The sequence below is a fragment of the Salarias fasciatus genome, chromosome 14, assembly GCF_902148845.1.
Source record: "Salarias fasciatus chromosome 14, fSalaFa1.1, whole genome shotgun sequence".
NCBI lineage: Eukaryota > Metazoa > Chordata > Actinopteri > Blenniiformes > Blenniidae > Salarias > Salarias fasciatus.
In genome coordinates this window covers 8659433-8677336 of record NC_043758.1, presented here as the reverse complement: position 1 = coordinate 8677336, position 17904 = coordinate 8659433, and the positions used below count along the sequence as shown (strand labels likewise).

The following is a 17904-nucleotide window of genomic DNA, read 5'->3' as shown; positions in this document are numbered from 1 at the left end:
CACCAGCAGGGCTTTATTAACGTTTAACAACGTTATTAAATTTACTTACACAAAAAATGAATTCCGACTAACATGTATATTCACTCATATATTTAAAAGGTTGACATCCACTGCTCAGGAAAAAATGTCAACGGTAGAAAACTAAACAACATAACACAAGGTTGTGTGAAAGATGTTATTTTTTTCTGATTGGAGAAAAAAAAAATGGTTTAAAAATGTAAAATACCATTAATATGATGCGATAACTTGGTAATTTATGAAGCTTACCCTGAAATGTTATTTTTTTTTTAAATAATACTACTAAGAAAATGTGTGCTATAGAAAAAAATTATATAAAATGAAATGTTTCTTTTAACAAACCTTACACATGTTTATATAACAAAAACGGCAACGATACGGAAGCCAGTCTGCATAAAAAGTACAACTTAAACCTCTGAGTGTTTGATAGTGTATATACAGTGTAGTGTACTGTGTGAACATCATATTCCAAAAAGTCTTAAGGTAAATTTTGATTTTACACTCTTTGTCAAAAACGTTCTACTTAATTGACAGTCCTATCAGCCAATCAGCACACGGATCGGGCATAGCAACACAACGCTGATTGGTCAACAGTGGAAACGAGTAGCCAGTAGATAACATTTTTTTCACTGAAGTCTTTAGGAAGTACTCAAAGTTTAACTGCATCAGTCTCGCCACAGAAAATGCACCCAGAAGTAAAGCACGGAATCGTTTCTCGTTAACATTAATAAATCTCCCCAGTCGGATTTTTTTGAGGTAGTAAAACATGTGAAGCATCTGTGAAGCGGTCCTGATGAAGAAAACCACACAGAGTCCTTCAGTCTGCAGCGCCACCTCCTGTCATGTATGCAGCATGGTTCAGGAACAATTTACCGAAATAATCACAGAACACTGAAATAATAACATATCTGGAGTTTATTGAGGACAGTTCATTTCCACAATTAATGTTTAAGGGAATCAAAAAAGAAACTCAGTGCACTTCCTTTAAGCCAAGACGCATGAACTGGTTCTGTTAGGACATATTCAAACTCAACAGCTTCACTACAGCATGCCAAAATAAAAACACTGCATGCAACACAGAGCAAAGTCATCAAATATATTCACAAAATTCCAAATATGATTGTTGGAGAAAGTCTTTAAATATGTTTGCATGGAGAGTTCTGAAAATGAAACACCAGGGATCAGATTGCAGGTGTAACTCAGTGACAGTACCGATACAAAACACCATACGACAAACACATGTAGGAACACCATCTGGCTGGGAAAGTTCCAACAATGTACAGTACATTCAACATCTACATTCATTATCAACCCTCACAGCGCGGCCATGTCATTGGTATGATTATATGATCAATGTTACTGTAACACTCAAAGTGAGGATAGTTCAATGATGCTGGTCTTCAGTCGATTCCCAAACAAAAGATCAACAGAAATCAGTCCTACTAGGCTTTCAAGATCCTCGAAATTATAGTTCAGTTCAGTTTAATATTTTGTGCAAAAGAAAATCTTTCAGAATGGGCACACAATTCATTAATCACTTCATGATTTGATGACAAACCTAGAAATGACTCAAAACACACCCTCACACACACTAAAACGAAATACAGTGCAGAAATGGTGCAAACTTCTTGTAGTTATACACAGTTTACATTAGACAGAAGCAGTGTGTGGACTTGTGTGTGCTTCGTGTTAACACTGCTCAGTGCATCTGTGGCTGAATTCGACAGAACGAAGTGGCAGCAGGAGACGAGCAGCATGAAACCACCGGCTAAATGAAATCAACACATCAAGCTGTGTCTGCTGGTGTCTCCTCACAATGCTTAAATAAAAGGTAGCAACATTTTAAATACTTTTAAAGCATTAAAGAAGCTTAAATAAGTTTTTTTTCTTATGAATAAATCTTTTGAAAAAATATATTTTCAAGTTAAAAATTAGGGGTTTCGTATAATATTCAACAGTGGCAACACTACCAAGGATGATATTCAAATGGGTAATTTGTCCTATTTTTCTAACTCTTTTAAACGTGAAGTGGTTTTAATATAATACTTGTGCAGAGGTGTAAATGCACAGCAAGGAACACACCGTGAACAGGATAATGATGTAAAGAATATGTACCATGATTCCTCGAAGTGACACACTGCAAAGTTTGTTTCAACGACACAACAACTGGTAGAATCACATTGGGGATCCGTACTCGCTATAAAACAGGGTGTGAGGAGCCCTGCTGGAATGCATGCACTAAAAGTGGGAGTGTGTGTGTGTGTGTGTGTGTGTGTGTGTGTGTTGAGAGGGGGGGGCTGGTTTGGCAGGTCAGTCAGCTTGAAGGATAATCGCTGGCGAGGCGGGGTGAGGTAGGTTTTGGCAGGTCACTGGGGCTTAGAAATGCCATTCCTGTCCATGAAATCTTTAAGCCTGGTGGGAAAATCTGTCATAACTCCCGTGGCTCCCAAGTCGAACGCCCTCTGGAAGTCCTCCTCGTCGTTCAGCACCCAGACGTACACCTGAAACCAGACGCGTCCACACGCCGCAGGCCATTAGCCGCGTTCGCTCGTGGCCGCTCCAGCTTGTATTTATAAGCATTTTCTCGGAAATGAAGCTCATGCAAATGGATTGGTACTTAACCTTCACACACTTCTGAGTGAGTGTAAATATAGCAGTGTTTCACAATGTCCATGCCAATGAATATAATCCTCTCACAATGTCAACAAACTGGTTTGGGGCATCATGGATGTACAATGAAGACAACATGCAGATATGATGCTGCCTAAACAGGAGAAGGCTGCTTTCTATGAATGCACTGACTGCTAACTAGGCCCAGTTTCCAGTTGCAAAAATGCGTCTGAAACTGGGAGTTTTGCTGAAGCTGGTAGCAGTTCCCATCGTACATATTTAGCAGTTTGCATCCAGTAAACATTCAACCGCTTATATTGCAGTTTTTGTTCCTCAATGTGAGGGTCATGATATGGTAACCGCTGTGTTACCTGAATTCCTCTGGCAGTTAAATGCTGAAAAAGGACTTTCCTCATTAGCAAGCTGCAAGACACAAAAATATTCGTTAGCGGGGAGAAAGTGGAGCAGCATAGTTGTGCAATTGTAACGGCTTAGCATAAATCGCAGTTTAAAAATTCCAAAGAAGAACAGAAAAAAAGACCCTGTGTGAAGGCTCACTCATTTACAACTGGGATTAAAACCTCTGAGAACTATTGCCTGGATTTATTTTGGTTTTAAGTTCATGGAATTGTTAAAAAGAATGTTCAAAGAGTGAGTGCCTCTGCCCCCTTTTTCAAAAATAGCTTCGACTCTCAACATGTGGCAATTCTTCAATATTACTGTTCTTTTGTTGGTGCTGTGAAGCAGATTTTCCAGTACTTGTGAATCTTGTGTTTTATTATACGGTTGAAATGAGAAGTCCTGGAAGCCACAATAATGAGCAGTGTACGGGTGTAAAGCTCTAGCTCTGTTTTACAAAATTGAAACAATTTTTTTTAATAAATACAGTACAATATTTCAACATTATCATTTTAAAAGATACATCCTAGTGTAAAATACAGTGAAATGCCACAAAGATTTATCCAACGTCTCTATTATTTTGCAGGTTTTCAGTTATGCCTGCTTTTAAAAGACTGTCACAGCGTTGCCCTGATGCTGACGAGAATTCATGAACAGTAAGATAAATGACTTTCACTGCAGCTCCTCCGTCTCCAGAGACTTTTTTTAATTTTCCAGATAAGTTAATGACTTACGTGTCGGCCACCCAGGTGATCAGCCGCTGACCCCTGGTCAGTCTGTCAGGATCCCTCAGTCTGCAAAATCACACGGAACAGTAAAACAAAGCGTAAAAAACGAGGATGGAGTGTATGACTACTGGAGAGCAAATATGGTACAATGAAGCTAAATTCACTCGTCTGAACAAATCAATCAAAGGGAAACTGTTGAGATTTCATCTTCAGAAATGAAGTGATTGATTTCTGTATAAACCACACATGGAGCGGTCACACACAGATTTAAGTGAGGTTGGGGGGGGGGGAGTGTGCATTTAAGCAAGTATTTAGTGGAACAAGAGTGAAACAGGAGAAATGAGTTGATCCCTGTTGAATGTCCGGCATGTGAAATCCGCCGGTTTGACCTTGATCCTTACGATCCACTAACAGCAGCAGCTTCCAGGCGCGGGGTGTGAATGTTTCTTCAAGTGATCTAATCAGTGAGACGGCTCATCTTTCAAACAGCATCCTTCAGAGCGGATTATGGTCCAGATAAGAGAGGCAGAGAGGACACAGAGCTAAGAGAACAAAACGAGGTGAGGCTACCGAGCTGAGGGCGACAGTCAGGCGCTGAGGAAAAAGGTAAATTCAAACCGGAACGCATTCACAAAAATTTGCATCAATCGCACAATGAAAGCTCTGTTGAGCTTTACGACACAGAGCTCGTCAGTGTGCGATTTGGCTCATACGTAAAACTTTGGCGGCCACACTCGTGTCTCGGTTCAAAGTCTGTTCTCTGGTGTTTGACAATGTGACGACGGCACTGTGTGAGCGAAGAGTCTGGTGGAGGCCTGAAATATCACACACATGAACCCCTCCATCTTCTACGCTGGCAGTGCAACATTTAATAGGACACACAATTTGTCTGTCTAAAAAACTGCAGCCTTCCCACTGATTTGAACCGAGTCTGCAGCCATCCTGGAGAAAATAATGAACCGGGAAACTCTTCTGTTGCGACCAAACCTGATGCTTTTGTGTCTCTTTGGAGGGACGTTAAAGTCCCTTTGCTTGCCCAATTAAATGTTTTGCAATCATATTTTTGAGAAACGATGAGTCTAAAATTCACACAAGGAGCTAAACAGACACACTCGCGCTCCGGTTCGAACCCCGTGAGAAGGTGACATGTTGCCTAATTTGGTATGAATGCTGCCCTTAAGAGTTTGGGACAAATTTAATCCTCCTTTGACCCAGTAACGCATGTGACACCGTCACACAGAGGTCATTTTCTACTGGGCTACAGCCCCATTTTAAGACCGGAGTGAATAAACTGAAAATGAAGTGGGGGAAAAAAAGCTACAACTTCTAACCTAAATCTCATAAAAGGTTTTGAACTCGTAGACCGATTCTGGTGACATTGTTTTAGAGAGGAGTGATAGCGTTTAATCTCTGGGATAAACAAAGAGCTGCAAGAGGACTTCTTTATTTACCAGGCCGCACAGCAACCAGCAGAAAACATTTCATATTCGGTGTTTACTGACTTGGTGATAATGGAAGGCATGGGGATCTCCAGAAACTGCTCCTTGAGGGGAACAAAGGGCAGGAGGCCAGTGTAGAAGAGACCCAGCAGCTGCAGCACTCTGGGAAAGCTGAACAACACCGGGATGTGAGGGTTCTGCGAAAACAAACACACGAGCATGGCTTTGGTTCAGGTCCAGTGATTTTTAACCCCAAAAAAATCATTCTTCAGTTTTAAAAGCACTTATTTATGTCACATATAACAGTTAAATTACAAGGCAAAGAAATGTTTGTCAAAGTATGGGTGAAGTAGAAACCTAAATGACTCAGTAGAAATGGGACATCAACACACAAATGAATGAAAGCTGTTAAAAAAAGGTTTCCCATCGTTTACAACTGTACCTCTTTATAACACTTCTTGACTATCTTGTTGCTCGCGTTGCCCCAAACCGTCAGACGCTCTCGGTCATACTTCACCACCAGTTCAGACACCTGCAGCAAAAAAACACATGAACAATCTAGACAGTTTCAATTTTCAACTGATATGAAGTTAAAACTTGCCTAAACCTGATGTAGAGACACTTCTCTGGGTGACATGAAATAATCAGTTTTTACCTCCTATAGATGAAGACCTAATGAAATGTATTTATGAACTCATTGACCAAAAGTGTTTTCAGGTTTTAAAACACACAGGCGGGATTACACTCGAGCAAAACATGAATCAATAGCTAAACCATCCTCACTGGGAGTTGAAAGCCAGTAGAAGTGACTTTAGAAAAAGAAAAAAAAGAAACAAGCAGTGTGTAAGTCAGTCTGACACGCAGGGGAAGTCTGTTATAAAGTTTCAGGCTTGAGACGGTGAGAGCTCCACCGCCTGACCTGGAGTTTGAATGATAAAATGACCTCTACAGATCGATTGGTTTGGTAAGAAAAACATCTTTAAAAAATTCATGAGCTGCATCTTGAATTTTTTTTTTTTTTTTTGACTGTACAACAAACACAATCAGTTGTTTTTAGGAAGACGTGTGCATACTGTGATAACAATATGATTCATTGTTATTAATTGTTGTTTTAATCAGTTTCAGAACTTTCACTCAATCTTTACTTCGAAAAACTCATTATTCAGCTTTCGCAATGTGTGTATTTGCAAATAACAATAGATGTTTTTATATATGCAGAACTTCCTAAAATCCAGGGATTCACAGAAAGGCATTTCGGTTTAGAAACAAAGGACGCACACCGACCTTCTTGATAAGAGTGTCGTTGTTGACCTTGATGTCGATGTTGACCGGGGTGTTTGGAAATGCTTCAAAAACGTCCCGTAGGAGAGGGATGCGTTTGTCCTGCCCTCCCTCACAGACGCACTCTGCACACACAGCGGTGAACGGAAAACACAGAAAGCTTCAGGTCAAAAGAAACGCAACAAACTGCTCCGTCAACACACAGCTTACAAACAAAAACATGTCTTCACGTAACATGTTGTCTGTGGTACACATTTCCTAGAATGTGGTCACTTGTTACAGATGAGTTGCTGTATTGTACCAACATTTATTTGAGTGTTGGTTTCCATACAAACTGAATAAAAACACCAACTACAAAAATCAGCCTGCTGCTGTTATTGGACCTGAAGATTCCCTGAAGATTCTTGGATCAACAGGTGCTTGGTGTTCACACACATGATGTTAGAATGAACTCCTGGGGCTCGTGACCATCTTACTACAGACATACAGACATTGTGCAAGAGCTTCAAAACAAGTGAGCATGTTGATCACAGAAATACCATTTTCTCATCTTGCATCAAAGCTACTTAACCTTTTTTTTAACTTGTTAAAAAATCAAGCGGTGCTGTTGTGAGGCCTCACAATTTCCAGTTAAGTATGCTCCCCCTTTACTGTTTCAGGATATTCTCTATGCTCATCTCAGTGAGACTGTGGCTCAAGGATCTTCTGTGCGATGATGGGAGAAAGTGTGAGACTTGAACTGGAAAGCGGTCACGGCTATGCGACGATCACCTCTCTGGAAAGTCACGCCCAGCTTGCAGAGGTATGAAGGGAGCTCCTGCAAAGAGACAGAAAGAGCATTAAATAGCTGAGAGACGAGACAGAGACTGTAACTGAGGTGAGGTCTGGAAGGGGCGACGACTGAACCTGCTTGCTATGAAATTATTTCACAATAAAATGTTCAGATTTAAGCTGTGACCCTCAGGAAAACAAAGATCTTACAGTATTTAAAATATGGAGGAGGAGAGGCCAGCAAGGCCAAACAAATCAAAGGAAAGGAGAGAGGAAATCCTCAATGAAACTCCTGACCAACAAAGACTTCCTGCCTGGTCTGACTGTTTTAATCATCATGTGACACGATCAGGTGATTTGGTTTGAACTTCACCTGATCTGCTCACATTATCCATCTCATGAGGGCAAAACCCACACGCGACGATTGTTTGAACTCTCAAAAAAATGTAATTCATCCTGATTTCTTATGAATCACCACCTTAACAAAAGGTATCTTACCAGTTCAATTTTACGTTCAGACTTTTCTGTAGTTGAGAGCTGCAGTCGAAAACGGACGATAAACTAACAGACATGGAACTGAAATGAATGAGGAAATAGCGAGGCGCGTGAACTCACAGCGTAGGTCATGTTGGAGATGTCAGCGTTGATTCCACAGGCTCGCTGCAAGTTGGCATCATGTGAAACCACAACCTGTTCATCTTTGGTCAGGTGGCAGTCCAGCTCCAGCATGTCTGTGCCCACGTCCACTGCGCTGCACACACCGACACACCACACATGAGGCACACGCAGATTCTGCTGGGCTTCACTCAGTTCATATCGGCTTTGTGGCCACAGTGGTGCGAGCAAAACAGCAGTGTGTTGACATTACATTTATTCAAATGAGAAATACATCAATAAGACTGAAAAGTTCTGTATCCAAAATGAAAAGCATTAAAAGAAAACCTTATCCAATTATTATAAAAACAAAGATTGTATTGACTCCGATATAATCCGGCGTATCACACACAAACAACACACAACACGTCCATGCTGTAACTCCTAGAAACAGCTTTGTCATCATGACTCACTGTTTGAAAGCTGCCATGGTGTTTTCCAGGTTTTCGCCTGCACCTGCAATGTGAAGTGGAAAAACTTAGTACAGCATAACTTTAACTAACGACAAAAAATGATGGATTTAACCTTCAGGGGGGAAAACCCTTCCTGGATTTTTTGTTTCTATATAACTGACCCTCCTATTAACAGGACGAGTGGGTTTCAGAACAAGTTTATCTCAAGTAACTTCAGTTTATCAAGTTTTTTTTGTTTTATTCTCCTGCCCATAAGACAAACACCAGAACGCTGAATGGTGACCTGTGACATGAAAACACACCGTCTAATTAACTGCAAACAAAACCATGAAAACACACCCACAGAGAAAATGGAATGAGCTGCATATTTTTATCAAATAATTGTACTTCAGTTTACTGACATACAATCAGTTTTAAAACCTTAGTTTTTAACTCGCCTTGCCTCTATTTGAATTATTACCACCTTGTTTAACGTTGGCAAAAAAGTCTGAATGAATGAAAAATGCTGTTAAATGAAAGTCTCATTATTTCATTGAGATCACTGAACTGAAGGTATCGATCTCACAGTGGAAACTAACTTCCCCCGAAATGTTTTCCTTGATAAACACTGATCCCACGCTGCGCTGCCTCTTCAGACTTTACCTCCGCGGTGGGAGATGTGTTTGCTGAGGAAGGTCTCCCGCTTCTTCCGGTGCAACAGAGTGGGACATTTCAGCAGCAGGGCAGAGGTGAGCACGTAGCCGGTTACCGTTGACAGGACGTACACGGCAGCACACATCTCCTGTCCGTCCGCTGCAGGAAGCAAACGCCAACAAACACAAAGAAGTGAAGCAAGAGAGCAGACACGCACACAAAAATACTAATATAAAATAGTCCATGTGAATGTTTCCTGGAGTTTTACAAGATTTTTCTTACATAGAATAAGCAGGTAATGATCAACAGACCACAAATAAATACAAGGCTTTCAGCATGTCAACACAAAGTTCAAATGTTAAAACTCATCACAATTTGAACATTTGAACGAATGATTATGACTGATATATTGCTGAAATTATAAACAGATTAAAAGTTATTTGAAAGTGTGCTCACAAGTGGTATGTTTAGAGAGACTGAAATGGAGAAAGAGAAATAGTCATTGAGAAATTTGTTGAGAGAATGAAGTGTACGATTACTTTATCTTTACTGTGTTTTTAATGTGATTCAGGTGAAATCTGTCAAAAAAAAAATTAAGCATACCTTACATGATAATTCATATTAAAATATTAAAAGGGGAAGCAGGGAAGCATGTTGATGTACACTGGTTGTTTTCAGGACAGGCTAACTATCAATAACTATCATCACTGTTGGCAGCAGAAGTAGTAATATCAAGTGATGATCGGACCATCGATAAACTAATTTCACCTATTAAGTCATTAAAATTGCTGTGGTGTGATGCCCATCACAACAACTACAAATAAATGAAATTACAATCAAACCATCTGCAGGGTAATGTAGAATGACTCACCAAAGTAGACATTAGCTACACAAACAGCAAATATTGTGGGTTTTAGGATTCACTGAAGTGCTGTCATTGAACAACAGGTTGGATTGCGTTGTTTTTTTTAGCGTTACAGGAAGAAATTCAGATTCTGTGGTGAGATGAACTCGCCGACCACCTTATCAGTGAGCAAACATTTACACCGACTGACAGCAGCTTCTGGAGGCTAACGAGGGCTAACGCTAGCGGAGAAGATGAGAAAGATAAACCCTCACCTCTGTCATCAACTTGTTTGATTTAATCTTCTATGATGTTGTCGTCCGTGGACCAGAGAGAGGGCAGACTGAAGCCCCTCCACTACACACTGAACGCTCCGGCCCCTGACAGCTGGACGCGCATGCGCAGACGCGTCCTCCAGGAGCTGCACATCCGCTTCCGCTCGAAGATTTCAAAATAATATAAACGTGGTGCTCAACGTTTGTGAGGTGTTTTCTTTTCTTTTTAAAATAACAGTTTATTAACAAAAGATGAATCAACATCACAGAGCAAAATGAGAGCACAGGTAAGGGAACTTAAGACTACAAATACAAAAATTTATATGAGAGCAAACTAGGATACATCAAAATGGCAAGGATTTTGGCTTTTCTGTTTGGATTACCAATTTTCTTGAGGGAATTAAAAAAATGGCAAAAAAAAAAAAAAAAAAAAAAAAAAAGAGAGAAGAAAAACAGTGAAAGAGAGAGTACTTCGGTTCCACCTACATGTCTGTAAATTATATTTTCCCCAAATAATCACAAGATGTATTATATCTGACATTTTTTCACTCAAGTTATCCACAAAATAAACAGTAATATAAGTAAAAGGAGAAATGTTGTCAAAGGATATTGACACCCAGTCATGAATATAAGACCATAATTTGTTTATGTAGGGGCAATTGTAAAACAAATGATCAATAGATTAGTTCCCGGCCAAACAAAAGCTACAAGGATCCACCTCACATTTTAATCTTCTATGTAAAAAATCATTGCTATTTAAGTATATGGAATGTGTGTGTCCCCTAAAAGGTAAACCAATATTATCTTTAACAGAACATGAATTATAGTCTCACCAATTTCTTTGTTTAGAAGTTGTACTAATAATTTTATGATGGGAATTTCTATCCAGTAAACTGACACCACCAAACTTTAAGGAAGGCAAGGAAAGGATAATTAAAGAAAATTGCATAGTGCTTTGAATCATATGGAGAAACGGGATTGGAATTGAACAACAAATTTTGTTATGGAATTTCCTTGAAACTGTAATTTTGTACTTGCAGAAAAAGTCTTTAAAGGAAAGTAAAGTAGAATCTGAATTTAAGGTAATAAATCAAAAGCAAAATTAACCCCATTTTTAAACAAGTCAGCTAAATAAAAAGTTTTTTTTTTTTTTTTATTGATAGTGATAACTCTGTTGTTCCATTGAATTGTGAGGTGAATAGATGAGAGTAAAGATTATTTTTCCAGACATGAATGCCTTTTTGTGGGAGTCAGAGAACTTTATAGGTATCTGGGACACTTCAAAATCAGCTTTTCAGCAAAAAGGAAGTGTTTTTAATTTATAAAGATATTTATTTGTGTGCAAAATAAAGCTGCTCAACCATTTTATAAATGACTGTGTGTGTTCCTTTTAAGCTGATATGGTTGCATCCAAAGTTAATGACTTAGCTGCAGTATTGTAATTTCTTGCATGCAGGAAACAGCGTTTTTCCATTAAAGGGGCATCTTGGAGGTCACAAATGAGGGAGGGAGCAGCAAAGATTAAAAGGAGAAAGTAGTTAAAAAAAAAAAAAAAAAGTCAAAGACACCCAAAAAATAAAACTTAGGGGAACTAAATTTTTAAAAAGATGGGGTGCAAATCTCTGAAAGATTTTCTGGCTCCATCCATCCGTCCATCCATTTTCTTCAGAGCCTTATCCAGTTCAGGGTGGGTGCTGGAGGAGAAGTACACATTGCAAACTGTTTCACAAAGACCTCCACAAAAAGTATTCATAGCTTTTTTTGGTTGTTTGTTTTGAATATAAATCAAAAATAGACTTGTGACTTTCTACAATTACATGTCACAGTTTCAACAACTGATAATAATCATTCCGACTTTGTGATTTACACATCACTACATTGTATTCCTGTTTTAGTTTGCTTCCTGTCTGCTTTATTTTGAAATTGTTAAATCAGTCCTTCATGAATGAACTGTAGAGCGTGCATGAGAAAAAGGTTGTATTTTTTTTTCTTTTTATCACAAACCATTTAGCTCAATGGTGTCAGGCTTCTTTTACTTCATATACCATAAAGCATCGCCAGAAAGAAGTGTGACTACATTCTGAATGAATAATATGATAATTTCTTCATTATTAAAAGTGCATTCCCACAGTATAGATTTTATGATAACATGGTATGGACATTATGGTCATTTCACATATAACTTGCCCTGATAGTTTCTCTTCTTCTCAAAATTATTCAACTTGTCTTATAATGGCAAAAAGCAGCATTTTGCACCGTCAGTAAGAGACTGCCTTCATCCACTAGATGTTGCTGATGTGCTGCTATAAATACAACTCCAACACTTTGAATTGTGCAGGACACCCTGCCAGACAAACAAGTGCAGTCTTGCTGTTTTCACACTCTGAATTATGTAGTTGACTATAACCTCATTTTTCATATCTGGAAGTGATGAATGGCTGATATCCTAATCAGACATTCTCTACAGAACAATGTCCAATTCAAAATGTTGAACATTTGCACCAGTCAAAGTTCACTTCAAGCAATAAACTCCTGTGAAGGAGCAGTGCACACCCTGGGAGATTCTTCAAGCATTTCAAACCATGTGGTTGTGATTAAACTGTTGAAAATAATCACTGTCTTTAATTCAGTGGGTTTAACAGCAAAAACTCTGACAAGATGTCTAAAAACGTGGCAGAAGTTCTGGAGGAGTGGAAATACCTGGAGAACGAGTTTCAACAGCTTCAGGTAAGACAAACCACAATCAGCAGAAAGCAAACTGCTCGAGGAACAAGTGTTGAATTCAGCTAACAGTAAAACTGCTGAGTACACAAATGGAGCAACATGTAATTTTCCTGTTATATCAGTATTTTTTTAACTTTACATAACCTGCTGCAATTTTTTGTAAGTATTCCCTTTACTTTGCTTAATAATCTAACTTAATCATTTTTTTCTGTTAACATGCAGGAGACCCACAGAATCTACTTACAGAAACTGGATGAAATTTCCAAACTTCAACAAAGCTGCTCTTCCTCAATTTCTCGCCAGCAGAAACGACTGGACGATATATCATACTCCATGAAAAAGTAAGAAGCTGCAAACATCCAGGAGTTTGACTGGATAATAAATTCAGATTGTGTACAAATTGAAACAGGGAGAAGAAAAACTAAGCGGTACTGACTGAAAGAGTCCTCATCAGCTCCAATGAGACAAATTGATTTTGTGCACCAATGGTTCAATCTTATCCTATCTTACCCCTTGTATTTTAATCAGGTGCAGCAAAGGACCATCAGAAGAAGACACAAAGGTGTTGGATGAAATAAAAGAGAAAATCAAGACAAGACAGAATACTTTCTTTGGAATGAAAGCTTTCCTTCCCAAGAAAAATGGGTGACGACCTCTCTATGATTACATTTTCTTTTAAAATATATAATATATACAGTGTTCTTAAGTTAATGAATTGAATGTATGAGAATAAGGGTCCAACTATCTTATCTGACATTGGACAAAATCAGAAAACACCTTGGACGGGTCACAAGTTCATCAGAGGGCAAACACACACAACCCCTTAAAAATACTCACAATCACAGTCTTACTTAAGAGTCGCCACTTAGCCTCAAATGCATGTTTTTAGACTGTGTGAAGAAACCAGCATACCCAGAATGAACATATGGAGAGAATAGGAGGAGTCATTATTGACCAAACTCTAACAGGCGCGGTTCTCACTGTGTGCAGAAACTGCTAAAAACTTGTAAAGTATGTGAGCCTTAAATGAAGACCAACAAGAAAATAATATGATTGTTTCACATTGCAGGTTATACCTAGGGATGGTTCTTGGAAATGTCAATGTCACTCTTCTCAGCAAGCAGGCAAAGTAAGCAATGACGGTCGAGGTCGATGTGCACTGAAAATAAAGTCCACATTCTGTCACTTTGTGTGCCTTTTAAAATTTTATCTTGGTGAGGTGATATGGTTACTCAGACTTCAATGAGAAGTTAATTAAAAAAAAAGAAAGTTCTCTCTTTCCTTATCTCATTCATTTCTCTTGATATATTCATGAAGCTCTGAAAATGTTCAATCCCCACCAGATTTGCCTACAAAGACGAATATGAGAAGTTCAAGCTGTGCCTCACCATCATTCTGCTGTTGCTCTCCTTCATCTGCTATTTCTTTGTGAACTACAGGTAAAGTACAAGTAAACACATGTAATATACTGTATTGGGGCAACAAACACCTGCAACGGGGTTGTTCCTGTGCATTGTGACCGTAATGCATAAATCTAACATGACTTGTTCTCTTGTTTTTAGATTTTTGGATGCTATCCTTAATTTCCTGCTGTTGTGGTACTACTGTACTCTTACTATCAGGGAGAGTATCCTCATCAGCAATGGATCCAGGTCAGATCAAACATACATTTAAAAAAAATAGCATTTGCATTGTTCACATCTTTTTGTTTGCCTGCTTTCAAAAACATTTGACTAGAAAAAAAGAGGTGAAGACTACAAAAGTGCAGAACTGTAATGAGACGTGTGAGAAAGCAGGAGACTGAACCGGAGATGATGCAGGGTTAATGACAGGATTATTAATGATTTTTTTTTAGAGGAACAGCTCATGCTGGGAATACATATGAGGTTGAGATGGCGTATGGAGAGAAGTGTAGCGCCAACACGTGTGTCTAATAATGTGTGTCCCATGCTGCAGAATCAAAGGATGGTGGGTCTTTCACCACTACATATCAGCGTTCTTGACGGGTGTCATGCTGACATGGTAAATAGACAAAGACAAAAAGTTGATAAATATTGATGTAAAAAATACAGTTTGTTTACATTTAAATGCTTGTGCTCACCCAGGCCGGAGGGGAACATGTACAAGATATTCAGGAACCAGTTTCTAGCCTACTCCTTGTATCAAAGTAAGATCAGACTTCTTCATTTGTGGTCCAAACATTTAGTTCTGAACAAAGAGTGGTCAGTGTTCATTTCTTGTGGCAGGTTTCGTTCAGTGTCTGCAGTGTTATTATCAGAGTGGATGTCTGTACAGACTACGGGCCCTGGGAGAAAGACACAACATGGATCTGACTGTAGGTGGGTAGCAGTGTTAAAACACCAAGGGCGTGGACTGTGAATGCACAAACACCAAAGACTGAAATAAAAGTCCGGAGCCTCTATCTTTAATTTCTTACACTAACACGTTGAAAAATGACTAGATGCATTTTTCCCTCCGTTTTTAGAGGGATTCCAATCGTGGATGTGGAAAGGGCTGACATTTCTCTTACCCTTCCTGTTTTTTGGTCATGTGAGTACACGTTGTGACACTGAACGGTTTCGCCCAGTGGCTTTTTTTTGCTACATGCCTTGTCATGGTTTTGACTGGTAAACACCCACAAATGCTGACCTCATTCTGAATTAAGAATTTCTAATTGCATTTGGGCATGATTTGAGGTTTTACTGAGATTTTCTGTGCGTCAGTGTGAATACCTATTTGTACTCTACATCTTTTCACTTGAAAATGAAAGGTGAAGCGTTCAGGTCTCATGTTTTGTCTTGCAGTTCTGGCAGCTCTTCAACAGTCTGAGTCTCTTCAGAATGACTCAGCTCCCAGACTGCAAAGAATGGCAGGTCGGTGCTTCCACACACTCAAAAATTCCCCATTTCACCCTTTGAATTTGATCATATTTGAAAATTGTACTCTCTGTTGAACAGTTATTCCTCTGTCATGCACCTGTTAGAAATCCATGGAGGAATCATTACTACCTATTATGAACGCATCCTGTATGACTCTGTATGTGAAAGAATTAAATGTGCTTACAGTGCTGTCTAATTTGCTTACTTATGCTCTTCGTTGCCAGGTCTCGACTTGTGGTCTCTGTTTCCTTATTCTGTTCATGGGAAACTTCTTCACCACACTGGCAGTAGTTCATCAGAAGCAGAAAAGCAGGAATCAGAAAACAAAGGGGCTGTGAAATAATAATAATAATAATAATAATAATAATAATAATAATAATAATAATAATAATAATAATAATAATAATAATAATAAAAACGTGTAAAAAAAAATTAGAGGAAAATGTCACCACATGTTAATGTCCTGATAAAAAAATCTGACTACATTTTTCTGTTAGGACAGATAAAAAAATGTAGACCTATAAGGAGTAAAGTGATTGGGATAAAATTAAATATAATAAAAGACTTTTAATCCAAAAAAAATACATCACTTTTCAGATAATTCACTCCCTTTTAACTGACTTTATTTTCTTTCTTTCTTTTTTTTTTTTTTTTTTTTTAGTAAACACTTCAGTTTTCTTCAAAATTATGTTTCAGTTCAGCAATAATTATCTGTTTTCATTTTCATTTACAAAATTCTTAAAAATGTAAAAGTATGCACTTGAACACTGTAATGTATGAACCATGCCTCGGATTTCTTTAGTTTGGCTTGTTGCCATGTCTATCTGTAAATGCAAGTGCTTTATTGCTCTCTTGTGATTGTGTCAAAGTTGAAAATGGGAGGTCTGAATTGGGGTTAATAAACTGCTGCTTATTTGACATGTTATTTTGTTTTCTCTGTGTTCACTTGGTAATAATTGGTTGTGATAAATATATGACCAATTTCAAAATACAAGTCAGTGTGATTAATTTCAGTCATTTTATTTTGCTATTTTATGAATAATCTCAGTATATTCTTCAATGCTGCTCTTTCCACCTTTATGTGGAAGTTGGAGTCAATCCCAGATAACTATGGATGAAGGTTAAACATGTCTTTTGTTCTACTAAGTATGAAGACAATGAGCATGAAAAAAAACAAAAAATATATATATCTGTAAAATTGCATGTAAAAGAAATAAGACAAAAACTGTTTGCGTAATTCAAAGTCCTGAGAAAGCCTCAGTGTCTCGGATCAGGGTTTTTTTGTGTTTAATTCAGACGAACGTTTTATGTTGTGCTGGGCTCTGTTTTCCCTCCAGCTCCCCTCTTGTTTCAGGTGATTGTCTGAGCCCACCTTGATGTCCTGCTCCTTCTGCATGCAGCTCCATTAACTGTTGTCAGATATGAGTCCTATACGTCTTAAAGGTTTCGTCCTGTCTGTGTCAGTTTGTCTCTCATGTCTCTCATCTCAGACTGATACAACAGTGTACCTTTTCTTGGTCATGGTTTTCTTTTGGACATGTGTCTTGATTTCTCTCCCTTGTGGCATGTCTGATTGGACTGACCTCCAGTGACTGATCTCTTCCTGTCTGTTATTGATGAATACATTGTTAAACCCATCTGTGCTGGAGCTGTGTGTTTTGGTCCTTGATCTGGACCCTTGGTACCCAGAAGAGATCCATTGCTTCGAACGTCCATGATGACGTTTGTGTAAATATTGATTTGTGAAGTAGGGAAGGTAATTTGACTGCATACTTGGATCTTTGTTAGGTTTTGGTAGGAGTGAAATTATGTGATCTTGTGTCTTGAAACTCCCTTTGTTCATTATATTTAAATTCTTGTTTTGATGAAAAGTGGAGTGGAGAAGGTACTCTGGGGAGACTATCAGGACAGGCAGCCCACTCACTCTTGTTAAATTACATGTTTTAAGAAGAGAATGTTGAAACACCTTGTATTCATTTATGTGCATTGGATGGATTCCAAGTGAAGTTTACTGGAGCAATGATCACTGTTAGTATTTGGGTGAAATTTTGAATGTGAGATATGTTGTGAGATTGAACGGCTTACCAGAAGGAGGTCTGATGAAGAACTGGTGAAAAATAATGAATATTCTTTGGGATTTGGAAGCTGTGGGCACCCAGCCTATTTTGTCCAGGAACTGCTTGATGGTTATTGTATAAGCCTTAAAGTGCTGCATCTATCAAATGATTGATTATTT

General features: G+C 38.6%; 2 protein-coding genes across 3 annotated transcripts; one reads left to right on the top strand and one right to left on the bottom strand.

Moving 5' to 3' along the window:
- Positions 1-921: 921 nt before the first annotated feature.
- Positions 922-10203, bottom strand: gdpd1 (glycerophosphodiester phosphodiesterase domain containing 1). 2 transcript variants are annotated; one of them, XM_030108870.1, is made up of 11 exons: positions 10066-10203; positions 8956-9105; positions 8314-8356; positions 7862-7997; positions 7247-7292; positions 6479-6600; positions 5637-5726; positions 5258-5391; positions 3762-3821; positions 3000-3051; positions 922-2519 (listed from the first exon to the last, which is right to left on the bottom strand). In XM_030108870.1, the coding sequence occupies exons 2-11, from the start codon at positions 9089-9091 to the stop codon at positions 2385-2387; spliced, it is 954 nt and encodes a 317-aa protein (XP_029964730.1). In that variant the 5' UTR covers positions 9092-9105; positions 10066-10203; the 3' UTR covers positions 922-2384. The 2 variants fall into 2 exon arrangements, with proteins under 2 accessions (XP_029964730.1, XP_029964731.1); XM_030108871.1 differs by having other exon boundaries at positions 8956-9098; positions 10066-10095.
- A 2520-nt stretch (positions 10204-12723) lies between these two features.
- LOC115400824 (transmembrane protein 120A-like) lies at positions 12724-16006 on the top strand. The gene is made up of 12 exons (XM_030108874.1): positions 12724-12792; positions 13012-13130; positions 13318-13434; positions 13859-13918; positions 14133-14228; positions 14352-14441; positions 14746-14811; positions 14895-14956; positions 15036-15128; positions 15275-15339; positions 15594-15662; positions 15893-16006. The coding sequence occupies exons 1-12, from the start codon at positions 12724-12726 to the stop codon at positions 16004-16006; spliced, it is 1020 nt and encodes a 339-aa protein (XP_029964734.1).
- The last annotated feature ends 1898 nt before the right edge of the window (positions 16007-17904 follow it).